At 39.7% G+C, this 26,934-nt stretch overlaps 1 protein-coding gene across 5 annotated transcripts in view; it reads left to right on the top strand.

Annotated features, from left to right (window-relative positions):
* The window catches only part of ANO1 (anoctamin 1), a 77,844-nt gene extending 52,048 nt beyond the window's left edge, over positions 1-25,796 (top strand). For 3 of the 5 annotated variants that reach the window (XM_080594341.1, XM_080594340.1, XM_080594338.1), the window contains 17 exons: positions 1,211-1,275; positions 1,868-2,002; positions 3,080-3,240; positions 6,933-7,015; positions 8,787-8,798; positions 9,644-9,715; positions 12,689-12,763; positions 13,609-13,810; positions 14,522-14,633; positions 15,336-15,393; positions 15,502-15,602; positions 16,086-16,231; positions 17,560-17,712; positions 18,475-18,527; positions 20,019-20,203; positions 22,040-22,145; positions 23,141-25,796. In XM_080594341.1, coding sequence (XP_080450467.1) covers positions 1,211-1,275; positions 1,868-2,002; positions 3,080-3,240; positions 6,933-7,015; positions 8,787-8,798; positions 9,644-9,715; positions 12,689-12,763; positions 13,609-13,810; positions 14,522-14,633; positions 15,336-15,393; positions 15,502-15,602; positions 16,086-16,231; positions 17,560-17,712; positions 18,475-18,527; positions 20,019-20,203; positions 22,040-22,145; positions 23,141-23,401 — 1,980 coding nt within the window. In that variant the 3' untranslated portion in view covers positions 23,402-25,796. Of the gene's footprint in view, positions 1-1,210; positions 1,276-1,867; positions 2,003-3,079; positions 3,241-6,932; positions 7,016-8,786; positions 8,799-9,643; positions 9,716-11,516; positions 11,595-12,688; positions 12,764-13,608; positions 13,811-14,521; positions 14,634-15,335; positions 15,394-15,501; positions 15,603-16,085; positions 16,232-17,559; positions 17,713-18,474; positions 18,528-20,018; positions 20,204-22,039; positions 22,146-23,140 lie in introns of all 5 variants that reach the window. The other 2 variants (XM_080594342.1, XM_080594339.1) reach the window with 2 other exon arrangements.
* The last annotated feature ends 1,138 nt before the right edge of the window (positions 25,797-26,934 follow it).

Raw genomic sequence — 26,934 nt, 5'->3', positions numbered from 1 at the left:
TGACATCACATTCCTGTAGAAGGAAGGCTGTATGTCTGAATGATTTGAAAGTGCGGTACAGCCGTTTAGCTTGGAAGGTTTGTATTGATAAATTGGCAGAAGAATTGCAGACCCGGTCTAGAAACCCTGCTGGCTGTGTGGTACAATGCTAGAGGGGGACTGTGTGTGGCAGAGGCTGGAGCACCAGCCTGCCTGACCTTGCTTTGGTGCGCATCACTGGAGGAGCACAGCCACATATGCCAAGCCTTCTCCCTGCTGCAATAACATAGCGTATGGACTTGATCAGTGGCATCCTGCTTGGGCTTGTCTCCTAAGAAGTGGTCTCAGAAATTACCATCGGAGCATCTCCTTGAAATATTAGTAATTAGTTCAGGAACATCATGCTCCCTAGCTCTTGTAACTGGGTTGAAGCAAGGAAAGAAGTAAAGATGTGAATTCACAAGCAGATGGTGAGAGGCCAGTCCCCTCATCCCAGGGAAGGTGATGGCAACAGGTAGCCAGTGAGCATGGTTATTTCATTCAGTATTTATTGGACACACACACAGATTTCTTGTTCACTCTGTTAGTTGAACTATATTTTAAAAATCAGATCATAGAAGCACTATTTCTGTGTTTTAGAAAGTAAAGGATAAGTTGAAGATCTTGTAGGAAACTATTTTTTGTGAGGGATTTAATTTTATAAATCACTAGTGGGGATCATTGTTTTCCTTGGCCTGTATCCTAACCAGAAGGATGGGTGGAAGTCATCACGTTCTTCTAGTTTAAAGCTGAACACCTATTAAATGCAGCCTTCCAGGCACCTCTGCACAGTTCCTCTTGATGGATGCTGAATATTCACGCTGTGAAAACAAACCCACTTATGCTAGTTTTCTCCATCTTATAACTCAAAGCATGTTCATCTTTTGCACCTGTTCAGCTAGATACTTTCTGCAGATCATAAAATCAGGACTGCTCTCCCCATCTCTGCTGTAGTTATCCATCAATTCCATTGCTGAAGAGCCTTTTAATGTACTAGAATTCATCACTGCATTATAGCATGCCAGATCACCAAATTTGTTTTTAATACTTAATGCAGACTGTGTATTGGCAGATCTGAGTTATGTTTTGAAATTGAAGAGAGGTGAGACTGGATCACAGCACGAGCACTGCAAAGGAGAAGTCAGCCACGCATGTGTTGCTTCTGTTTTTGACCTTCTTTTCTCTTTTACAGCTCCTGTGCGAGGAGTGGGCGAGCTATGGAGTCTTCTATAAATACCAGCCCATTGACCTGGTGAGGTGAGAGCTTAGCCCCAAGGTCGGGTTCCCGCACCGCAGCCCTTCCCACCCATGCTCTGCAGCACGTGCGGGTCCCTTGGTGCCCATCCTGCTGAGGATGGACGACTGTGAGCTTGTGGTGCTGTGCCCAGGAATAGTCCCACGTCTGCATCTCCGGCTAGCCTGGTGGAAAAGAGGGGAGTAGGGCTGGGTAGGGAGGAAGTTTGTGCAGGGCTTCAGCGCTCTCAGTGAGTGTTGTTTGCTCTGGGTGAGAGTGGAGACTCTATAGAGCAACTGAGTTACAGAAAATGCAGGGCTTTTGTAAGATGAATAGCTCTCAGGAGGTCCAAAGATACCAGTTTACACGACAGAAAGACGGGAAAAAAATGACCAGTTGGACTGACTGGCTTTCATGGTGCCTTCATCACTGGATTAACTCCAAGCATCATGAGAAAGAGAGTCCTCTGAGGGGAAAACATTCCCACAGGTCATTGGATCTTACTTTCTCCATGCTAAATCCAGCTGTGATTCATAATTTTAGCCATGATATATTTTAAGAAATAGGAAACATTTTTTTTTCTCTCTCTCTCTTTAAATCTTTAATGTCTTTCAGAAAATACTTTGGAGAGAAGATTGGACTATATTTTGCCTGGCTGGGAGTTTATACACAAATGCTTATTCCAGCTTCCATTGTAGGGATTATTGTTTTCCTATACGGCTGTGCAACTGTGGATGAGAATATACCAAGGTAAAAACAAACAAAGAGGAAAAAACCAGATTTGTCTTCCTTTGCATGCTTCATCTTTTGGGAGGTGCACTTGAGGTGAGGGCAAGTTCCCCGGGCCAGGGGAGCCCCCAGTCTCAACAATTCCTGTTTCCAATAAGCAATGGAGACTTACCAATAGCTGAGCGCAGGCACCAGAACTGAAGTGTATTTTAAAATCATTAGCAATTATTGTTAATATTATTTGTTGAGTTGCATTGATGTGCTAAAAATAATTCTTGGCTGTTTGCTCAGGTATTTTTTTTCCTAACTAAGATAATTATGTTAAAACAAACCAACAAAATGCTGCTAATGATAGGTTTTAGTGCTTTCCATCTTAAAATGCTGACAAGTGTGCTGTGTGGCAGGAAGATAAATAAAGAATATACATGTCTAAACTAAGCAATTGTGGTCAGATTAACAAAATCTTGATGTCCTACTATTTTTAAACTTTACTAAGTTTTGTATTATAATAATTTTTAAAGCCCTATGATTTTGCATTTTGTCCTGCATGCATCATCAGCTGTGTATGAAAATAACATACTTTGTGCAACAACTATAAGCAGTGATTAACAAAGCAGATTAATGCAGATTAATTTATTTTTGTTTGTTAATATTCCTTTTGTACTTTTTCCAACTGTGGAAGAAAGTCAAGGAGAGCGTCACTATTGCTATTTCAGAGTTGGAGTGCAGAGAGGTTAAATTCGTTAACTCATCTCTTAATACTCAATGTTTCCCTTGTCACCTTACCTATTGCTGTCCTTAGTATATTAAAACAAGAATGATTTATTTATTTTTTTATGTTTTTAGCTTTAAGTTGCTGTAATAAAAAGCATAGACCCTTATGAATCTCCTATTTCAGCCCCTGTATCAGTGTAGGTTATGGACAGAGCTTCTCACTGGACCAGGAAAGAGAATCACTACAAGAGTAGCATTTGATGGTGCTGAAGATCAGAAATAGATGCTGTGCCAAAGAGAATGGCCCATCAAAAAATATTGTCAGAGTATGGAAGATGAGCTGTACTGACCTTGCTTTTCACACGTGTTGTTGTCTCTTTGCAGTATGGAAATGTGTGACCAGAGAAACAATATCACCATGTGTCCCTTGTGTGACAGAACATGCAGTTACTGGAAGATGAGCTCTGCTTGTGCAACAGCTCGTGCAAGTCATCTTTTTGATAACCCTGCAACTGTCTTCTTCTCAGTCTTCATGGCTCTCTGGGGTAAGAAGATAAATGCCTTGATGTTAAGGTTTTAATTATTTAAATCACAACAGGAAGAAACAGAAGAGATAAAGCAGTATATTTATACCCAGACAGTTAATTACGTAAAGAACTCTCCCCCCCAACATGAAACTGTCACCCCAAAATTTATATTCTGGACCGAAAGCTAAAATTCAAAAAAGTTGCTCAAGATGAATATCAAATGAGATTGTTAAGCATCTGTCATAAAACTGCAGCATGGTATGTCAAAATTTCATTAACTGGATTGCATAGCTTGCCAAAAAAAATCTATTTGCAGAGCCAGCTTCCACTTTAGAACATTATAGAAGAAATGTATTGATGTACTTTGGGGCTGAGGGGAGGGCTCCGCGGGGAAGTGTAATGGCCTTTAAACGTCTCCGGACAAACCAAGATTGATTCTTGAGTGTGATCTGAGAAGCAATTAAGTTTATCAGCAAGCAGACATCATGCGTGTGGACCAGCAACCATGTTGTTATAGGTATTTTTTCTGATGCTGACTGGCCCTGTATTTGAGCCAGTCACTTAACCTTTCTTTTCTCATCTGGGGAACTTATTTAAAAGCATTGTGAAACCTTTGTGAGAGTGGTTCAGGGGCGGTTAAGAGGGTTGTGTGAGCCGTGGTCATCCCTGCTGCGAGGCAACGGGGCCTGTTTAGATAAATGGGGACTGTTGGGTCCAAAACCTGTGGTTGTAACTGGGAGCCCTGTACAGAGATGCTGCGGAGAACAGGGATGTGTGCTTTATTCCCCTCAGCTGTGAAGTTCAACAGCTACATGTTCCCAGTGTTGGTGAGGGGCAGAAGACATTTGTCCCTCCTGTCAACCTTGTTGTGAGCTACCAAAGAAACTGTTTTGGGTAATATTTAATCCTAAAAACCCAACACAGGTTTTTATTTGTAATGTACCACTTTTTACATTCACCGGATCTGATTTCAGCACACGTTGGTGTAACTCCATTTACTAAGAGCTCATTGTCAATGACTGCAAGGAAAAGGACCGTCCTGCAGATAGATTGAAGGGGCAGTGGAGTGTTGGGAGTGCAGCAGGTTCAGAAGGAAAGCTAGAGAGTTGGGGAGGTTGAACTGAACCACTTTACAGCAGGGAGGAGCGACTGCGATCTTCAGGATCATCTGGGCGTGTAACATACAGGGAGAAATGTGATACACCCCAAAGCAGGGTGCCATGTCAGAGGCTTTAAATAGTCTGATGCTGTCATGTGGAGAGTCAAGTATCAGTTTTGGTCTCTTTCGTTCACTGTTATCGTGACCCACACACAGTTCTTGGCACATAATGCTCTATTATCCAAAGAGTGAGGCTGTTTACCTCCCTTTCTTTAGCAAAAAGGTATGGGTCCCTCCATCCATTTTCAACCTTCTTGGGCAAAGGCAGGAATATTAGCAGAAGCCAGTTTCTGTGCTGTGTACAAAATGAGGCTTAATATTAGAGATAGTGTTGGAGTGGAATGTGAATTCCTGAGTTGTTCTGGGTCAACATAAAATTTTATTTTGGAGTAATACCATGTAAAATAAATGTTTGTTTTTTTCAAAAATGTCATTTTGAATTGGGAAATCTGAACTTTTTCCACAAGGTTATGAATTTGCATTACTGCGAACAGTTTCTAAAGGATTTGTCAAAGTATTTTTTTAAAAAAATGAAAGGAACACTTTATTTTTTAAGGAAAACTGTCTGTCTCTAAGTGTAGGTACACGCGTAGTCTTCAGTGCCATCCATTTGTGAGCACCTCTGCCTGTAAGGAGAAGTTTTACTAGGCTGATGTGCAGTTGAAGTAGTGAGGCAGAGGGAAGCTAACTGACCTGCTTGGGTGACTCAGGGTCTCTTTGGCATAGCAAAGGAGAAATTATTCCAGGTTTGGAGGTATCCCTGTGAGCAACCACTTGGCCAGGCTTTCTTTCTGCAGTGTTATTACAACAACCTGGAGAACTCTGCTCGTGTGGGAGTTACAGCAGCTACAGCACTGAGCTGGGCCTCTGTCACAGGTTCAGCATTAAATATCGACCATAGCCCAGTGCTGCTCCCCAAAATAGCAGGCTCTCCTTGGCCCAGCCCTGAATCTTACCTCGTACTGAGTGATACTGGCTTTTTTCCAAAGGAGTAAACCTGAAGCTGTGGTCTTAAATGTCATTAAAAAACTCAGAAAATAACATCATCTGGACAGTAACCTTTGGCAACTGTTGAGCTCCATTTCTGCTGGTGGGCCCAGATGAAATATGAAAATGCAAGTATGCCCGGTGAAGAGGCAGTGCTCCGCTACTGCATCTTACCTGGCACGTGCGCCCGCTGCATTTGAAATGAGCTGGCTGCATTTCAGATGCAGTATTTTTGTTTTGCATCGTTGTAAGGCAGTGCCATGAAATGATTCCTAGTAGCACTAAGAAATGAGGTGTTACTCATTTCCCATATTCCTCACTATGGGTGGAAACTGCAGACCCCAGGGCAGGAGCTGCAGCAGCATGGGATGGGGAAGGAGCCCTGGAAACCCAATGTGGTCTTTCTCAAGAGACGCTTATGGTGATTCAGATTTACAGGAAGCATATGGCCTGTGCAGGGACTCAGTTGTAAGCTTGGCAGGTGGGAGTTTCACTTAGAAGATGAATGAGTGTCATGACCATAGCCAGGCTCCAGTCACGAGGGTGTCCTTTCCTCTGTATTCAACCTTCTTGCCCTCTCCCTGCCTCTGTTTTTTTTTGAATGTGGGGGGTGAATGTTTCTGAGCACATCTGTTAATGCTCACTGCGGGAAGCTCCCCTGGGAACACCACTTCTGGGTAGACTTGCCTCTTTCATAATCACTTATTTATTATACGGTACTGGTGTATTCCCAGCATCTAAATATGTCCTCTGAGAACTTGCTCTGTCTCAGAGGCAGATAGACTGATATAGACTGGGATCTTTTGCTGTGACTCAAGAACTGCATTAATGAGGTTTCTTCTCTGGAATTCTTCCCCATAAAAAAGAAAATTCTAGTTCTACTAATTATATATATATATATATATATATATAAAGGCTTCTTTAACAGCCTGCCCACCTGCAGCTTTTACACTGGCATGAATATTTTGGTTTGGGTGTGATTATAAGAGCTAACAGTACTATTAAGAATACTAGATGGATGGAATTATAATATGAAAACGGTTTATTTTGATATCTTTGAGGGAATAACTATACCAACAGTACTAGGCTAGTTAAATCAGTCGTATTTTGTAGAGATGAAAGACAGATTTGTTTGGGCTCACAGACAGAATTACGTACAGATGAAGACAAGCAGTATCATTAGTCACACACAAATATTTAAATAAGTTTAGGAGTCTGACTTTCTTAGACCCCTTAAAAAACTGCATGCGTCGTTCTGCATGAAGCCACGTGGGTACAGCAAATGCCCTTTCTTTTAGCTCATGTAGAAAAGTTGGCTGCTAGCACCGATTACCGGCACTTCCCAGGCAGACGTTACCGCTGAATGAGCGAGCAGCCACAGAGGAGTCAGGCTGGCCGGGTGTGCTGTGTAATGCTGCACCTGCTGGGACCTCCCGGTGGCAACAGGGAGCGTGCACATGGGCATCTTCCTGGCAGGTGCAGCTTCAAGGCACGTCCCCGAGGCTGGTATGACTTCCGAAGCTTTTTGTGAAACTCCCAAATAATTGTCAACCTGTTGTTTCAGCTGCTACCTTTATGGAACACTGGAAGAGAAAGCAGATGCGCCTCAACTACAGGTGGGACCTGACTGGGTTTGAAGAGGAGGAGGTTTGTCCCTTCCTTTCTGACTCTTTGCTTTCCACCGCGGCATTACCAGTCCCTCCTTGCCCTGAGCCGCCAGACATTGGCTCATGGGGTGCTTAAAAGACAGGAAAATCCCATGCATGAACCGTTTGAGGTTTTTATAGCAAGGGTATGAGTAGTACGTATTATTGCCATAGAAACGTAATTGTATAGCTACAAAATCTAGTGTTTTTCTTTCTTTTTTTTTTTTTTCTTTTGGTGAATGTGCAGCCAGGTCACACCTAGCAGCACATGCATGGAATATATGGCTCACATGTTACTCCCTGCCTGGTGTCAGGGCGCTAACAACCACAGACCTTGTTCATCTCACACGGCTGTAAATCAGAAGTGAATGTATGGAACTTGATAGCTACAGCATTGTGTCTAAAAAAGAAAAGAAAAGAAAAAGGGCACTGAAAAATTCCTATTAACTTTAATGATGCAGGATCAAGCTCTGACTTGGCAAATACCTGAGAAAATACTGCCAGACATGTGGGCTTTGGGCACTGGGAGGGACATAAATGTTAAGGCGTATTTTTTTTTTTTCATATACCAAAAAAAATAATAATCCTTACCCAGGTTTATAATAAATACACTAAATAGCTTGAAAGGGGAAAGGGTCAAATTTGTATGAAAAAGGATATTAAAAAATCAGTGAAGTTCTAGAAGGAAAGGAGAGAAAATGCTCACACCTTTTTGTTTCTAATATCACACTTTACAAAAAGTGCTCACCTGCCCTGCTCCCAGTACAGTGACAGCCGAGGCAGTCTCAGGTACAGGCTGGGGAGATGGGTCCCCCCATGTCACCCGGCTGCCCTTGGCATGTGGCGCGGTGGCTGCAGCACCCCAGCTGGCACGGAGCCGCTGCCCGGCTGCCTGCATGTCCGGATATTTTGCTGTTGTTGTTTTTAAGAGGAGCACGGCTGCACTTGTCATATCACGAGCTGTCCTGAGTAGGTACACAACAAATATTATTCCCTCGTAACAAAAACCTCGTGGGCTTTACGGGGTGCCGTGCAGCTTGCTGAGCCTTGGGCAGTTATTGCTTCCCTCACGCCCAAAATGTTTCTGCTTGAATTATCTCCTCTTAAAATATTTAACTCCTCCTTAATATATTTAGGCATGCTATGCAAGCGGCCTCTGTGCCATGCACTTTGCTAGACCATACCTATTCTACTGGGAGAGAATACGGGGATTTATTTCCTGGATACTGTACTGCCCTTTTATTTTTGGCAACTTGCTGTTAGCGTACATGAAAGGGGAAAGGATTAACTGTATCTTTCTGACGGCTATCTCCTTCGTGTTCAAGTTCAGAGCTCTACAGCCTAAAACCTTGTGTGACCAAAGGCAGCAGTTGTTAAAAAAGTATATTTTATTCTTTGTTTTGTATAGGCAATTCTAGATAATACAGTCATGAGGTTAGCAAAGAATTTGAGCCCCTCCTATTTCAGATTTTGGTGAAACTTAAGCTAGTATCATCGTAAAGAGCCAGGGTCTTAAGTGATATACTAAAATAAAAAGTGTTTCATCTTCCGGTGTTTTTTAGGGACACCTATGTCATGCAGCATGTACAGTGATGTTAACAGATATCGTAGAACATGTGTAGACTGATTTTCTCTGTTAGTGTTTGCCATCCACTGCACTTGTGATTGTTCCATGTAATTTTAAAAATATAAATCCAAGATAATCTGCAACAGTTTAGTAATCAAATTTTTGTTTTCTTTTTTTCTTTTTATTTTTTTCTGGTTTCCTGAAGGAGGCAGTCAAGGTTTGGAAAACATCTTTTTTTTTTAATTGCTCCTGCCTTTTTTATTACATGTCCACTGATGAATGCCATCTTTTGATCTCCACCTCTTCTTTTTCGAGCATCAAATTTTCCAATTTTCCTTAAAACTCCCACTGATTGCTTTTCCTTTACATCCTCCCCCTCTCTACTTGTTCAGACTTTTTTCAGATCTGTTCTGTTTTCCATCCAATGCATAACTGTGAATTCTGCATCTTTTGTGAATGCATAATTATTGTGAATTCTGAAGCTGTGAATCTTTCTAAATCTTTTGGCTGTCTCTTACTTTTGAGCATTTCCTACACCCTCTCCTGCAATGCACATGGGTAATTGTGTGGATTTCGTCAAAGACAGGATTAGGGGAAGGCCCCAGATGACAGTTTTCTGGGATCCCAAAGCAACGTGTTTTTCATATTTACAGCAAATAAGTGTTTCTTTCAAGAGTTGAGTGTCACTGAAATTACAGTTAATGCAAAATCTAATTTTCATGAGAAAGGCAGGTCATGGAAATCCAAGCATAATGTCATGTGGTTTGAACCTGCCTGCAGGATGTGCTGTATACTCTTAAGTATTAAATATAAATGTATATAGGGTTACTGGTAGGTGTCTGATAGCAAATCACCCTACGGTTGCTGCTGTAGTACTGCAAATGATAAGGTATTTGACGTTTTGTTAAATGTACAGTTGACCATCCCATCAATTGACATAAATGACATATTGAGTGAGTTAGAAACTTGGAGTTTATTAGGAAATTGACCTGCAAATGATTCATGTGTAGCTGATACAGAAAACAGATGACTCCTTTTTATTAAATATGACTTATTTTACAGGATCATCCAAGAGCAGAATATGAAGCAAAGGTTTTAGAAAAATCACTGAGAAAAGAACACAAACATAAAGAGGTATGGTAAAAATATTAATTTATTTCACCTTTTAAAAAAAAAAAACTTTGAAAAAGAAGGTCATTTATAGTAGGTGCTGACCCAAGACTATGGGAAAAAGAATGGAAATGGGTTTAAAAAAAAAAAAAAAAAGAGAGAGACTGCGTAATGTGTTTAAATTCCAGTTGTTTTCAGTCCTGGCATACATATGGTACTTTGTCCATTCTCTTACTCAAGACCTGATTAAGTCTAGAGATGTCTTCAATGATATTGTCAGATACAGAGGTGTGGTTTAAGAAAGCTCATCAAGTCTGATGGAAGGGGTGTTCTGTTGGGCTAACAAATCAAGTTTGAGAAAAAATATAGCAAAACGTCTTGTTCTGTGCTATTATAAGTAAAGCATCTCAGGAGAGCTTCTCTGTCATCCTTCTGCCAGCAGGTTAACCCATGGGGCCAAAATCTGTGGTGCTTTGCATATTGAGGTTTTGGCTGCGCAGGGCAGCATCTGGTGGTGTCGTGGCTGTCCCGGGGAGCCCTAACACCTGCTTTTGCCTTTTTGCTGGGAGCGTAGATCAGGCACTGGGCACTGCTTTAACACAGCTGTAGAAGATGAGCGTCCTGCTGCTGAGCTGGGTCTGACTTTTTATGCTTAGGTCTTGGGACTGTTTTGTTAGTAAAAATATTACTGGAGCATAATTAAGAACACTAACACCAGTTTTCTTGCCCAATTCCAGCTTTGATAATAACTTTCTGCCTTTTAAAAGCATAACTTCCATTATATTTCACCGGGTAAGGTATCGCTCACTTCTGCTTTTAACTTGCTCTTTCCGGGGATATGATAAAGGTGCTGCTGGTCCCAGGGACACACATCTCGCCCTCAGTCAGTGCAGTTCCTCTGACCAGCTTGAGTACTGCTGGGCCCCCTTTTCAAGATGCCACAAGGCTGATGCCAATACCTGCTAGCTACTTTAGGCATTGCACTGTGCAAGCCACTCAGTGCAATGTGGAATACCAGACTTGCAGCACTGCTTTAAAATCCCTTACAGGAGAAAAAGAATTTGGGTTGCTGCTCTCTTACATAAACAACGTTTGAACACAGACTTTGTTGTATACTAAAAATTTGCAGCTTGCTGTGCCTTTTGGTGTATTAGGAACTTAGTTCTTAAATGTAGAAGGTTGGGATGATCAGACAATTAATGAATGGTGACCTCAAAATATCAGCATATGAAAGCTGAGCAATAAAGGGAGGGTTTTTTTTAAACCTGACTATTTATAACTTTTTGGGCTGTGTTCAATTTGGATGTTACTAATTTGGGAAACGTGAGAAAAGGAGTTTTTCTGAAAGACTCAGTAATTATCTTTCATTGGGATCTAGAGTGTTCAAGTTCAAATTCAACATCAGATTTCTGAGTTGTCATACAACTTAAAGGAAAACTATCTACAGCCAACCCAGAAATTGCTCGTATTTTTTTCAAAAGAAGTCTGATTGAAAATATATATATGTACTTTTTAAGGGATGACCAAAGTGTTCCTCCTTTACACATCATAAAGGAACAAGAAGGGCACAATCCTAAATTAAAAACAGGAAATTCTTTGCAGGGCAGTTTGACCTATTCCAAGATTGGGGCAACAGTTTGTCTTCTGTTGTTATTTTTTATTAACCTAAAGCCGTAGCGCACAGCATTGAGCAAACTAACAGAGTATTGACTTATGGCTGAAATGCTGGGTATGTGGAGTCAGTAGAGAGTATATAGATTAATTTAGCATCACTTTGTAATGCTATGTTGCCCAATCCTTTTTTGTTTCCTTTGATTGCCATCAGAAGCATCGGTATTTTCCAGAAGAGGCAGCAAACAAATGGAGACAAAGAGTTAAGACAGTCATGGCTGGGGTGAAATTGGTTCTTTTTATTCAAACTTAGGAGGAAACTCAAATTATGAGTAATTATGGAAGACACAAATCAATTGTTTTTGGCTGTTGAACCCTTGTTTAATATTCACATTCAGTTTTGGGTTTCTTCCCCTTCCTTGTTTCTTCAGCACTCTTTTAGCCAACGTTTCTTGCATCTGGAATGGCACTGCATGGCTAATCTTAGGTGTACATGATGGATTGATGTTATGTTTTGCAGTGGAGCATGGCCCGTGTGTTGGAAGAGCTGCTTGCACTTCCCTGAGGCAACGTGCATGTGATAAAAATAGGATTTTGAGTAATATTTTTATGTTCATTTTAACATGTGCGTCATCTTCAGTAATGCTACTTTGTTGTTTACTTTCTGGTGTTTAGAAACAATTCCCGGCATGAGAGTTCAGGAAAGACTCTAGATGAGCAATACTGCTCTAAATGAAATCTTAATTCCCCAAATTCAGTGTGGTAGAGTCACTGGATGGTTGACTGGGTTTAGGATAGCCTACAAACTGTTACTACACATGTGTATCTTAACTCCCATTGACATGGTCCATCACATACCATGTGGATAGTCAGGTAATCAAAACTTACTCCCATTGAAGCAATTTGAAGTGGATTGCACTGCAAAACAAGGTCTTCCATCAACTGTACACTCATCCTGAAGTTTTTTGGGTAGAATCTTTATTTCAGTGGCACCAGTTGTGTAATTGCAAAGCTGCAAATACGGACTGGGGTGGGACAAGGGAAGAAGAGGAAGAATTTTTCCAGGGAAAGCAAAATAAAATATTTAACAGTGGGAGAGATCTTACTTCATGGTTTATGACAGGCTATTTGCATGTTTCCTTCAAAAAGTATACAGAAAAATCTGTTTTATTTATACTTGCAGTGCAGGCTCTTGACAAATTTGAACCTAGATTTGGAGTAAACAATTTGCCTGTGTGGAATTGTAACTGTAAACACTGTGTCTTTGCATCTGCTAACGGGGTGTGTGTTTGTTAGCCTTTTGTTCCCCTCTGTGTTTTTGTCACATGTACAAAATCACGTGCTTCATCTTTAGTAAATGTGCCTTTTTCCCCAAAAAAATTTCAGACAGATAAAGAAAAGCTGACATGGAAGGATCGTTTTCCAGCCTATTTGACCAATTTTGTTGGCATTATCTTCATGGTAAGCATCACCTGGGGAAAACCTGAAATTTATGTTACTGAATGACTGTAAAGAACAGAAGTAATATACTGTGACAGATTTATCAAATTGCCATAGTTTGCAATGACTTTTTCCCAGTTAAAAATTTCAAATGTTTTATTAGTTTTATAATATAGAAACTTTTAAAGAAATTGAAGTACCGCTTTGCCATCTCATTCCAGTAAAGAAATAAGCACATCTGAACATGGCAAGGGAAAAATGAGGGCACAGAAATGGAGGTTACCACCATCACTGATGGGACAAAGCTTAAAACATATGCAGAGTGCTCTTGGGAAGTACTCAGGAAGTAGAGAATGGCATAATTCTTATGCCAAACTTTTTTGAAAGAATTGATGTGGAAATCACAATCCTTTTTGCCAACATTTTTAATTAAATCAGTCAAATTTGAGGTTATGCCATGCAACAGGAGAATTGCAAACAGAATGTTTAATTGGGAAAAAAATAGAAGAAGAAGAAAAGGAGGAAAATTAATTATTAGAACAGTCTTTTTTTTCCATTTGCTTATAAAACATCAACATATAAAATAAACTTTGAAAGAAATAATTCCAGACGTAGGTCAGAGTGGCAACTGGATAAAAAGGATTAAGCCCTTTCGTTCATGTGTTTTTAGGGGATTGTGATGATCAAATTACTAGCAAAAGAGGATCTGTTCTACAGTTGGTCACGGTGACTGGGAGCCTTAATGCAGAATTTGGTGGGCTTGGGTTGTGGCCCAGAGATCACATTTTTTAAGGTCACGGCTAAGTCCCATGCGAAGTATTTATAGTTAAATCTCTGATAAGGGGCTGTGCTGCTCTTACTTGCAGGTGGGGCTGACATTTGCTATAGTGTTTGGAGTCATAATATACAGAATCTCCACTGCAGCAGCACTGGCAATCAGCTCAACTCCGTCAGGCCGGTCCAGCGTCAGGGTCACTGTCACTGCCACTGCTGTCATCATCAATTTGGTTGTCATCATCATCCTGGATGAAGTATATGGCTGCATAGCAAGGTGGCTAACTCAGATCGGTAGGTGCAGATCAAGTGGTATTTGTTGGAGTAATTATAAATGAGAGTACCAAAAGGACTGGCTTTCATTATTAACTTAAAAATGGTGAGCAAACCCAGGAAATTCAAATGTGTGGCTAGAAGTCTCACCAGTCACTTACAAACATCAAAGTGTACATGGATTCAGCTTTATTTTTAAAATCTGTCTTTCAGCAGTGACGGTACTAATCACTTACCCAGTTATGTGTGACAGGGATACAGCAGAAGTTCCTGTACCTATTCTTGACCTCAACTTGTCTATATCACAAAATTACTGCTTTCATTTTCTGCCATTGTTTACTTGGCATAAGAGATGTCAAGAAATGGAAAACTGTACGTGGAAAAAAAAAAAGTACAGAAAAAAAAATCCCCAAAACATCAGAATCATCAGTGATGAAAGGTCCAGAAATCTTTTCAGTTCAGTCAGTTCTTGTCCACTCTGCAAATGATTGTCATGGAGATCTGCCAGATGTGGAGTGACATTGGAGTTGCTGCTGTAATGGAGCTGAACAATAGGATCCTTAGCAGATTTACCACTGACCTCTGTGAGGCCATGTTACTTTACCTCTCTGCAAATATATACCTCTTTGTTTAAAGGGTTGCTGAAAATGTTTTCCAAAGTCCATATTTTTAACACCTTGAAATGTTTCAGATAAGAACAAATGTTTCTTACCCATGTCCCATTGGTTCCAGAGGTGCCAAAAACTGACAAGAATTTTGAAGAGCGTCTGATTTTTAAGGCTTTCCTTCTGAAATTTGTCAATGCTTACACACCCATCTTCTATGTCGCTTTTTTCAAAGGCCGGTGAGTAATGTAAAATGCTGTTCGGTGTTTCAGCTTGTTGCTTGAGACTGCGGTAGTGTTGTTAAGGCCACAACTGGGTGATAAAGAAGACACCTTGGGATGGGTGACAATAGACTCCATGGGGCATGGTCTGGCTAATGCAACAGAAATGAGGTTGGGTTCCCATACGTAGTCCGAGCCAGATTCTGGCTCTGGGGTGATTTCTGAGTGATAGGATGGTGCTCAGGCATATTCCTAAGGATCGTGGAGCATGCAGTTAGCCTGGGAAACTGGGCTGAGGTTGACAGCTAGTGCTCGGCCTGGGCAGCTTACTGTTTCCATTCTTCTAAGCATGCCCCAATAATTTATTTCCCAGCTGTTATTTCCTATCCCTCTTACTTTACATTTAAGTTTGGGATTTTTTCCCTGTTTTTTGCACCTTAGAGGATTTCTGTCAAGATGTGCCTATACTATTGTAGGGCACATGGCTTGCAGTTTTTACTGAGTTGTTTACTCAGTAAACAGGACTTAGTCTTTAAAACGAAACAAAACAAAAAAAAACACAGAAAACTTCCAAGTTAATTGCTCACCTTCCCTTTTTCAGGGCTAAGCATTAGGTGGTTCCACCCAGAGGTATAGAATTTCACATAAATGACTTCAGGAATCAAGTATGAAAAGTATAAAATCTATATGAACTTTATATTTCTACCCATTGTGCCCTAGATTTGTTGGACGTCCAGGAGACTACGTCTACATTTTCCATTCTTTCCGAATGGAAGAGGTAATTGCATTTTACCCTGCCTGTGCTCATACTACGTGTGAGCACCCTCTTCCCCTGTGGCCAAGGTGCAGCAAATGTCCTGACTTCCCTTTCCTCTTTCCGCTGCAGTGCGCGCCGGGTGGTTGCCTGATGGAGCTGTGCATCCAGCTCAGTATCATCATGTTGGGCAAGCAGCTGATTCAGAACAATTTATTTGAGATTGGCATCCCGTAAGTAGCGACTTTTTTTTTTTTTTTTCAAACGTGGTTTTTATGATGTGTACAACACACTGTGTATTTATGGCCCCTTGATATGAAGGGGCAAGAACCTTGCAAGACCTTTGCAGTGAGCCTCTGTCTGCCGTATAGCAAATACGTTATCCTTACTGTTTTGCAGCTGCACCAATGTCACTGTAATGACATCCAGCAATGCATGTGTCTGAAACAAGTTAGGAAATCTATTGTTTTCCTACTGGCTAGTAGTAGGTGTAATTCTGAACATGTGATTTAACCATAACCACGTTTTAATACCTGTGTACGCTGATCCCTGATACTTTCTTTTAGCATATCATGGCACTCATACAATTTTTATGAAAGTAGATACAGAGCTCAGTGTGTCTGTTGAAATAATGTACTTGTCACTCTTTATCCATCTGAAAAATGGGCACTGTGACCAGAGCTGCACGCTAACTGGATCACTTCCATATCCCCCAGGAAAATGAAGAAATTTATACGATACATGAAACTAAAGCGCCGGCGTTCCTTAGACCATGAGGAACACATGAAAAAAAAGCAGCGTTATGAAGTGGACTACAACCTGGAGCCTTTTGCTGGACTTACCCCTGAATATATGGAAATGAGTGAGTGAGGTGGAAAGAAGGCATTTCAGGCAGAATTATTCTGACTAAATGGGTTGGAGAGCTGAGGTTTTCAAACTGTAGATTTGGAAGACAGTGGATATGGTGCAGAGTTTAATTATTAAAGTGTATAGTCTAAGAATGTAGAATATTTCAGCCAGTCATGGGCTGCTTCAGAGATGACTTGTACTATCTGGTGAACATGATCTTTATCTCTAGCACTATATTTTAGATACTTTCTTTTGATCTATGTGACATGTTACTGTCAAGTTTTAAATACAATGATAATTAGCGTAAACCTGAGATGGTGGGCCAGATTGCATCATCCATTACACCCTACAAGGGAAAAAAGTTATTTAATTTAATTCAGATTTGACAGTTCCCACTGTATATTCCCCCACCAGACTGTTTCTGTTTTGTAAAATCTGGACTTAATCTTCTCAGAGATGCGCCTGTAGACCAGGTTGTACTTGACAGATTACATAGATTGTGTTGCAAGTAATGTATCATCTTGAGTGATTGATACGGAATTTAAGCACTGGATATCAGGTCTGCCTTATTGAGGTCCTAAGACTACATTTCTTTTCCACCATGCCATCTTGGAAAAGCGGAAAAGACTGCTCTGTATAATGCTGTTTGTGATAGTATCTGAGGTTCCTGAAGGGTCAGTCTTAGAAGAGCAACCTTGTTTGGTGTTTTCAGGAATGACTAGGCAAAAATATTGGAAAAGAATAATGAAATACACTAATACCCAAAGTGGGCATGCCTGGCAAATACAGAGGTGAATTAGAATATCTTGGTGTTCAGAGTGGTTGAAACAGATTGAAATTTAGTACTGCAGACTGCAAGGCTATGTTACCAGCAGCTAACAATTAGAAAATATGCAGTTAGTGAGATCAGCAGGGTAAGTAGCAGGAGGAGAAAGATGTGACTAAAGAAGTAATGGGATGAGTATGACATGAGCGTGACTAGTCCTGCTGCAGCTGGTGGCACAGCGTCCCCTTGCCCCTGCCCTGCCAGAGGCGCACAGGGGCTGTGCCAGCATTGCCCACAGGGAAGCTGTGTTAGGAGCTTCCCTGTCTTTCTGGTCACTTTTTGGGTCTTGCCTCACCAGCCCCGGCTTTTGCAAGAGGGGCAGTTGGCCCTTAAGTGCCTGAATGGAGCAGCAGCCAGGCAAACAGTGCCTCATGCAGAAAATGCAATTTAGTCTCCCAGCAAGTGTCATTTTGTTAGAATTTGGTGAAATGGCACTGACATGATGATGGATGCATTTGACAAATACACACCAAATCCACTGAAATTCTCCTCTTTTTTTTTTTTTTTCTTCTCAGTTATTCAGTTTGGATTTGTAACCTTGTTTGTTGCATCCTTCCCACTGGCGCCTCTGTTTGCTTTGTTGAACAACATCATTGAAATCCGTTTAGATGCAAAAAAATTTGTTACAGAGCTGAGGAGACCGGTAGCAGTCAGAGCAAAGGATATAGGTAAGTGTGCATTGCTGCACAGACTCCCTGCTTGTTTGTTCCTGGATTGATGGCAGGATATTATTATGCTGAGTTAGTCTCATTAACAGGAAGATATTTATAGGACAATTCAAAACATTAGACTGTGGCTTAACTGTGAACTGTCATAACTTATCAAGACTTTATTTTCAAAATAGAAAGACCAGTGCTTTAAATTCAGATTAATATTTTATTAGATAAATATCATTTTTCAAATCAAAGTGATCAATACAATAGTGAAATATCTTGCATGGTTCTGCACACCAACTGTTCTTCCTAGCAGTGCGGTTTTCTTGCAGAAGCAAAAATTTCTGCATATAACAGCTCTGGACTGGGCTGGAGAAATACACAGGGGAAAGAGAGAAGACTTGAATGTCTGTGGGTAAATGTGGCTCTTCGTCCCCACTCAAATGACGTTTATCTCTACTTATTCTTGAAGCTGGAAAGCTGTGGGTGAGGCCAGCCAGAAGCTGGCTCTGCAGTCATAAGGCAGCAGCAAACCAGTCCTCCCCTTCCCTCAGAACCTTAAAAAAAAAAAAAAAAAAAAGGTGCTTAAGTATAGCTTTGAAAGACAGAGTTGGGCTCACTTTGCTTGCAGGTCTTTTAATTAATCTCTTATAAATTGCTATTTTTTATTTAAAATATAACTCTAGTTTGGCACAGTCCTAGCACTGTTAACTGAAAATATAATTTATTTAATTTTAATGACTGGCGTGATATTCATAAGTTTGTTTCCTCCCTTAGGAATCTGGTATAATATCCTCCGGGGCATAGGAAAGCTTGCTGTCATAATAAATGTAAGTAATTCTGCACAAATGCAATTTTACTTCAGTAGGCTGGCTTTTCCATTTGGCTCCATTAGTTTAGTTTCAGCTTAAATCCCTCAAATTCAGTGAAAGTATGTGATTTAGAAATTTGCTAAAATATTAGAGAATCAGATCCAGTGTTTACTTTAAGGTCGTGACAGTTTTGCTCTCACTCAGCTCTGAAAATCAATGAAGATATTTTTGGTTAATTCCACATTGAATGTCCTATCCCTTAGGAAAGCCCACCTTAATATCAGCATTTCTTGCATCATCTTGATTCTTCAGAAAAGTTGTATTTTGTGGCTATAAGAACAGATTATCTCTCACTTTCCTTCCATTATATTAATTTCTATTATCCTAGATAAATATACATCTACTTTCATCATCCTCATTGCACCATGCCTGGGGAAGATGAAAAATAAAGAATGGCAAGCTGAAAACATGTTTGTAATGCAGCAAAATAGCAGCCACTCAGGGCTTATCACCATGTGTGGACGTGCCCTCTCATTTTCTCCATATTGTCCAGAGTGGAAATCCCTTAGCTTTGCCAGCAGGTGTCTGGTCTTCTACGGCCAAACCATGCTGGTGGTTATTTAGGATGCTGCCTTACTTGTCTTTACCATTTCTCCTCTTTTCCTTTGGAAATAATTTCTCTATTTTTCTCTTTTCTTCCTTGTAATCTCTCTTCATCATTATCCAGTGTTATTTTCTCTTTGATCTATGTACTATCCCTCTTTATCATAAAATAAGTAAAACATTTTGTACTGTGTTTGTTCCACGTGTACATGAGACTTATACCAATGAGAATGTTTCACAGTAATGATAAACGAGAACAGCGAGAGTTGTGAACAAATCCTCTGACTTGGCTGTTCTGCTTTTTGTGTACGACATTTTTGTAAAACCTTTTTAAATAACCAAACATGGAACTTTTGTGACCATAAAATAAAACTGGCTCAGTCTGCTCATCTTTTTACTTTGGTAGAGCTAAAGAACACACAAAGTTAATGGGCTTCTGCAATGCAATGAGAATTTAAAGATTCAACTGACTGTAAGTTGTTTGCAGAAAAGCAAAACAGACCACGTAAATCAATCGGTTAGGCTTTATACGATGCATGAGGGTCAAGTCGTGGTTGGGGCGCAGGGAAACAGCAGATTATTTTGCTTTGCTCTGATGCTGGGGGTGCGACACCTTCATGCTCCGGAGAGTTCAGGTTGTTACCACACAGAAATTTCAGTCAACGTGGAACTGCTCCATGTCGTGTCCTGCAGCTCAAAATTGTCAACAGTAAATACCAGCTTGTTACAGCAGTAAATGCTCCGTTTTCAGGGACCTGTGGGCTGCACTCCCCCTTTTGTTTTCTGCAGCAGCCCCTATCTGACCATCCTGATTTGTGCAAGCGGTGTGGGCAAGACATACTTGAGTGTATTATTAACTTAAACAGTGCCTGAATATTGCGCTCATTCTCTACTCTTATGGCTTAGGCATTTGTGATCTCATTCACATCCGACTTCATTCCACGCCTCGTGTACCTGTATATGTACAGTGAGAATGGCACCATGCATGGCTTCGTGAACCATACACTATCCTCTTTTAATGTCAGCGATTTTCAAGCAGGAACAGCTCCAAATGACCCCATGGATCTTGGCTACGAGGTTCAGATATGCAGGTACTCTCTTGAATGATAATAATTTTAAGTGTTTTCCCAGCTGGTTAAGAACATGACAAATTCTTACATTCCTGGGGTAGACCTTGGTCCCTTGTACTTTCAATACCTTTTGAGCACCTTGGTAGGGTTTTCCGTCAGGTAGAGCTGTTGCCTTGAAAGTCTTGCCTTACAGATTAAGCAACCACAAACCCTGAATATGACGTACTGCTTATTTTGGGAAATAAAGAGTAGCATTATCAAATTCCGTGTTTGTCAGTGTAAAGATTTTTACGATTATGTATTCCCTTTTTCAGGAAAGGAGATAAATAACAATAAACAGCTTAATGACACTTTAAGGGAACGAAATGGTGTTAGTCTGATGTCACGGTGTTGTATCACATGCCACTGATACAATGACTGTGACATCATAGTATACCTCTTCTTATCTGGTTTCTGTAGAAATTCCTGATGACAGTAACAGCAGCCTTATCTGCACTGGAACTTAAGACCCACTTAAAGTGTGATTGTACAGGAAATGTGCACGCCTGTAATGATTTCTACATATTATTTTAATTGTTAAAGACAAATTATTGTTTGCATATTTCAGTCTATCAAGTAATCTAAGTCAGTACTGAAATGTGTGCTTTGCCTGGGCTTCCTTAGATACGCATCACCTTCAAAGCAAATGTTTTCAAGCTTATAATTGGGGACCAAAGCCAAATTTAACAGTGGAAGCACTTGGAACAGCAAAAACCAAAAGACTAAATAATACAGAGAAATGGGGGCAAGAAGGGGCAGAAGAGACATACCAACAGAGAAAAAGATAAAAAGAAAGATTATTTGGTACACATACACTGAAAAATTACACAGACTGACCAGGAAACAAAACACCTTTATAGTTGTATTATTTTAAAATTTATATTCTTTATAAATTGTCATAGTGCAAGCTTGATAGGCTGAAATGACTGCTAAGCTGAAAAATCACTCTGAGATAAAAGACAAAAACAACCAAAATTGTACATGTATTAGCTTTGTTTGCTTTTAATTTCTCCTGATTTCCTTCTCATGATCTTTGGACAGAGGATAAATTAGGTTGGCAAACATGTTTCTAGCACAAAACTTACAGAAGGGAAGTGTTAGTGGCAAAGTCCTTTGTCAAAACAGCAGCTTTATCTGCCTTCTAGTCACAGCCTTTCCTCTTCCCATTTCATCATTTCTCCCATTTTCCAGGGATTTTTAAATCATTTGAAAATATGAAGCCCTAATTCTTGCGAAGTACTGACAGGATGCTGTGGTTTAAATGTAATGTTTTTTGTTGTTGTTGTTGGTTTTGGTCCCATTCCTAACAGGTTATTGTTGATTAGCTCATAGATTTTCTGGAAGCCACAGCTCAGGCAAAATTCTCATATTCTGTCTATACAGCAGAATTTGGTGGTGGTCTTTTGTGAGTCATGAACTAAGCAGAACACCATATAGTATAGCATACATTATGAACCTGAATCTGTATTTTCATCTTTAATATTAGTCTGAAAAATGTTAATTTATTTTCATTGAAAGTTGAGTTTAAAACCAAGAAACAATTTGAGCTGCGTAGTTTACTCCATCTTCATGCAGAGTTTATATTATTTGTAATAATCAGAGGGTATTAAGATTGCAGACCTTTAATTTTGACTAAAACTTGAAGGCTGTGTGAGGCTTTCAGCTGTAACTTGTTTGTGAGAGGTTATATAGAGCAATGCTGTCATAGCAAACTCGCTTTTAGATGGTTTGATCTACTGTTCAACCATTTGGTGTTAATTCCTCATTGTGCTAAAATGTTTGAATGACATCACTAATCTACTGAGTCTTGTTTTGCAGATACAAAGATTACCGAGAACCCCCCTGGTCTGAAAACAAGTATGACATTTCAAAGGATTTCTGGGCTGTCCTAGCAGCAAGATTAGCATTTGTGATAGTTTTCCAGGTATGTTCTACTGCTTGCACTTTTTATATGAAAAAGTTACCATATCTCTTCAGCTAAATAGAGCAAGCCGCCTTTGGAAATAAGTTACTAGGCCAAAGAAAGTATCTTCTTTCACAGCTCTTTCCTGCAAAATGAAAGGAATTTGCCCATCCTTATTCACATACAATCTAGACGTATCCCCAGTGAATTACTTTGTCCTCAGTGATTCCCTGAACTGGTTTGATCCAGAAGCAACTTAATGACCTTAGTGAGCAGGAAAGCACAAGACTGGTTCTAATTAGGTCCCACCAGTTTCTCCAGCAGGACATCAACATGTATAGTGAAGAAGCATAAATTTCTTCCAAAATAATGTCTAGACCTAGCCCAGAAGTGAAATTTCCAAAATTTCCCAATTGTATTTTATCTCACCTCTGAACAAGAAGGCATCTTGCAATTCTTTTAGTAAAAAGAATCTTGCAATTTTTTACTGTGACATTGTTCAGTCACAACAGTGATGCTAGTTATTGTGATACAAATGTTTAATTCTGCCTTATCTAAACAACTTATTTCAAAACTTTTATTCCTTTTTCAACAAAATACATATTTTAATGTGAAACACTTCCCTTTCATGGAACCAAGATTTTAAATCAGAAACATTTAACTGGAATGGTTTTTTTTTGCCATCTTTCATTTTACCTCTTGCTATGTGCTTCTGCCTTGCTGATGTTAATCTTTATTTATCAGTTACAGTATTTCCTTTTGATTTCCAAATAGCTATGATCATATTTGTACTTAAATCATAGAGATCTGTGCCTGCCATTTTTGTCTACTTCTAGGATGAACAGGAAGTCGGGGTAAATTTGGCTCAGTATCACATTTGCGACATGCAGTTGAGCCCAACTCAAATATTGTCCTTTCTTCATTCTTCCTTCTCAAATACACTGAAAATGGCCCCCTTCCTTACAGTCATCCTTGCATTTGACCTTGCTGATGTTTTCTCACAATTTACTTTTCAGAACTTGGTCATGTTTATGAGTGACTTTGTTGACTGGATTATCCCAGACATTCCCAAGGACATTAGTCAGCAGATTCATAAAGAGAAGGTTCTCATGGTCGAGGTCTTCATGAGAGAAGAGCAAGGGAAGCTGCAAATGCTGGAAACCTGGAAAGACAAGGACAAGAAAAAAGGTGAAAACTGTAACAATCACAGCCCCAGACTCTCCAGGAGCCACAGTGGGAGCTTGTCCTCCTGCCACTCGTATCCTGTTGACGTATAGAAGAGGAGGCAGTTGAGCATGTTGGGGCATTCCACTGTTACATAAGCCATCATGTAAAGGGCAGGACTTGACAAATGGACAACCTGGTGCATGTTGAAGGATGTGCTGCCATTTTACTCCCATTTTTGTGAGAAATGCTCTTCTTACAAATGGGGAGGACCATGATCTATTTCTGATAATGTGTTGTGGTTTTTTTTTTCTCTTTTGCACAAGCAGTAATGCAGGGAATTTTTGTATGTCATCATTAGATAACACTATTGACATTGATGTGCATTAATAAATGCACTTAGTACATCTTGATAGAGATATTCTCTAAGAATTTGAACTTAGACAACTAAATAATTAAAGGTAAATTTTAAGTAATAATACTACTACTAATTTAAAATATTTTTGGAGCCCTTGGCTTGCAAGTCTGTGGGACAACTTTGTATGCAAAATCAGCTTTAGAGTGTGCCCTAGTATTCCTTTTGGCAGGAGAGGAGAGGAACCGTGCAAAGTTTACCAGACTTACTTGCTTTCAAAGATATGGTGTAGCTCTGCTAGCAGACATCTATGAACCCGCAGGTCTGAAACAAAGCTCCCATTGAGCTTTAGAGTCAAACACATGCCTGAGGCACTTGTGGCATTCTGCTGTGTGCCTGACACCTCCGCTGAGCACTGCTCTCTTCACAAGCATCAGGAAAGTGGATCTGGAAGAGTCCTTCTTACCAATGAACAACCAATGTGGTGGAAGCTACCTTGGTGCCCCAGACTGCATCACGTGTGTTTGAGTGGTCCTCCAGAGGCTCCTAGCTCGTAGCAAGGTGGCAGCAGCACAATCTGGGAGATCTTCCCAGCAGGTTGATTACCATGGAGTATTTTGGTAAATGCCCTGAATTAATGAGCACATGTAGAGCTGCAGTGAGTCACACTGCCCTGCCTAGTACTCGGACACCATTCTTGCTGAGGAGAATCCCTTTTTCCCGTTGTTTTAGCACATCCCTTTCTTAGCCAGGTTTTTCTCTGTAGCCCTTTATGCTCTGCAGGAGACGGGAGTCTGCGCGCATCTTTCACAGCCAGTTTCCCCTGCAGACTTTGAACTGCTGTATGGCATTTCCCAGAAGCTATGCCAGAGGAGTAAGTCCAAAACATGTACCACTTACTGTCTTTAATGGAAGTTTTGCCTGCAATGGGGCTACAGGACCAGACCTTCAGTTAGTTACAGGACTTTTCTTTTGTCTTAAAATACCCTATCTTTTATACAAAGAGCTTCCTTAAAGTACAAGTCTAAAATCTTTACTTAAGAAGCCTATCTAAATCCCATCAGTTCAAATCTTTTTAAGTATAGTACATTTTAGTTTTGCTTTGTCAAATGATAAACTGCACTTCCAAATAATATTGGTGCAATTAACCTCATTTCTTTTATCGCTTTGTCTTGTCCATGGCACTTGCATTACGAATATAAAACAGAATAAAATAAAATGTAAAGATTTCTTTAAAGTCTAACTACTGTATGGTTTGTTACAAAACCAAACGACGTCAAGACTGTTTTCAGTTACTTGTTTCTTTTTCCTTTTTTTTCCCTTTGCCAAACTAATTTAAAGATTAATGCTAGAACTTAAAAAAAAAAAAAGCCATATCTAGCTTTTGATATATTTATTTGTTTTAAAGTATGTAATAAACTTGATATTTTTCTGTAGTCTGTCCAAAGAAGATACCAGAAAAGATATTATGTGGAAGAAAGAAAATGGTATTAACCAAATATTCTTGAAACTTATTTAAAATATTGATTCAACCAAAGATTTTTATTAATAAAGGGCTTATATTTTGTTAACTCTTGTTTCTGTTGTATTTTGACTTGCAGGAATGTCACTATTTTTAAAATTTGTAATTTATGGTATCTTACAACTATAGGGCCAAATCCTGCCTGGTATATTCACACAATAAGCATTATTCCTGGCAGTAAACATTTACAAGATCAGACCCATGGACTGCAGTAGAAATATGAGTGCAAATAAATGAGGTAAATCCTGTTGAAGAAGTGTTCTTTTTCTCATCCTTTGGTAGCCCAAAAGATCCAGAAGAAAGCCAAACATGAACTACCTATTCTGAAGAGACATCATAGGGAACTTCCTCTAGGGGAATTTCATCTGTAAATACTTATCTGAAAGTGTTCCCAGCTTAATACTGACATTCCTGTAAATGGTAGAACTATATCCTGAACACATACTTATCAGAATTTTTCATTGTTTGCTGAAATCATGAAATAGTAACAGTGGCTTATACTTTCTTTTGTACAGTAAATTGTTTGAAATGGAATTTTGTATATAAAAACTGTATTACTACTTAGATAAATATAAAACTCTTTCATGGAATCATTTTTTAAGAAAAGTAAATATCTACTAAATCTCTTTTAGTTCGTTTTTCTTTTCTTCTTTTTTTTTTCTCATTTGAACATTTATTTGAAATAAACTTAAATCTGCTAGAGTTTCTCCTGTGGGACAGCTTCTGTTCCCAATCCTCTTTGTGCTCTGTGTGCAACTATGAGTACTATTAGACTGGAGAAATATAGTAACTTATGTTACAGTTTGCCTAAAACTGGATCTTTGATACCTTTTGCAGTCAGTGCTCCTTGTGTACTCAGACAACAGAGACCAGAATTGAGATGGGTTTTTTATTACTTGATTTTTATCAGGTATTAACTACTTGATTTATAGACATCTTCCTAACAACTCAGATTGCAAATCTTGTGTTGTAGTTGCTCTAGATTTGTGGGATCGAGTGGGATCAAATCACACTTTGAGATTCAATGCATCCCACCTTAGATGTTTCCATCTCCATGAGCACAAAGGGGGATTTGGCTTCTAGCACAGACATAGATGGTGCATACACTCAACATTCAGTGAAGAATCCTATCCTGGGAGCTTTCATTTTCTTTTTACGTTGGTCATAGGTATTTAGCTGAATATAGTGTGTAAGAGTATTCACTAAGACATTTAAAGTGGGCTCATAACAAGGAAGAATACTGCTTGGTTTCTCTGTTTAAATTGAAAAATGTATTCATTTTCAGAAAAAAAAAGTATGAATGGTAAAACTAAAGTAACAAAACTCAGTGATTCCCTTGACCACACACTGCTGAGTGACAGCCCTGAAGTGACACAGCACAGGAAGCAGAAAAGCTGTGCTGAGTTGTTCACATTTTTATTGCGCTGTGAGACCTGTACAAGCAGAGTTGGACACAGAGTCTGGCTTACAGTTTCCTTTTTTTTTTTTTAACTGTTTTTAGAAGGCTAAGAGTGAAGCTTCATGCCAATTTTTCCTTTCTTACCAGAAAATATTAATACCTCTAGCTGTAATTGAATTTAATTTAGAAGGTGGGAATTCTGTTCGGAGATAATGTCTATGAAAATCTATTCCTATACTACTCTCAAGATCTTGCAGCTGTTAAATTGTAGGAGCTAGGTACAACATATCAGGCAAAATACTTCCTTTGGAGCATGAGTAGTCTACCTTCAGTCAGTTCATATCATGTTTGGATTTGTTTGCTATCCAAA

This window comes from Anser brachyrhynchus (assembly GCF_964034855.1).
Source record: "Anser brachyrhynchus genome assembly, chromosome: 5".
Taxonomy (NCBI): Eukaryota; Metazoa; Chordata; class Aves; order Anseriformes; family Anatidae; genus Anser; species Anser brachyrhynchus.
This window is presented reverse-complemented; position numbering and strand designations above follow the sequence as displayed.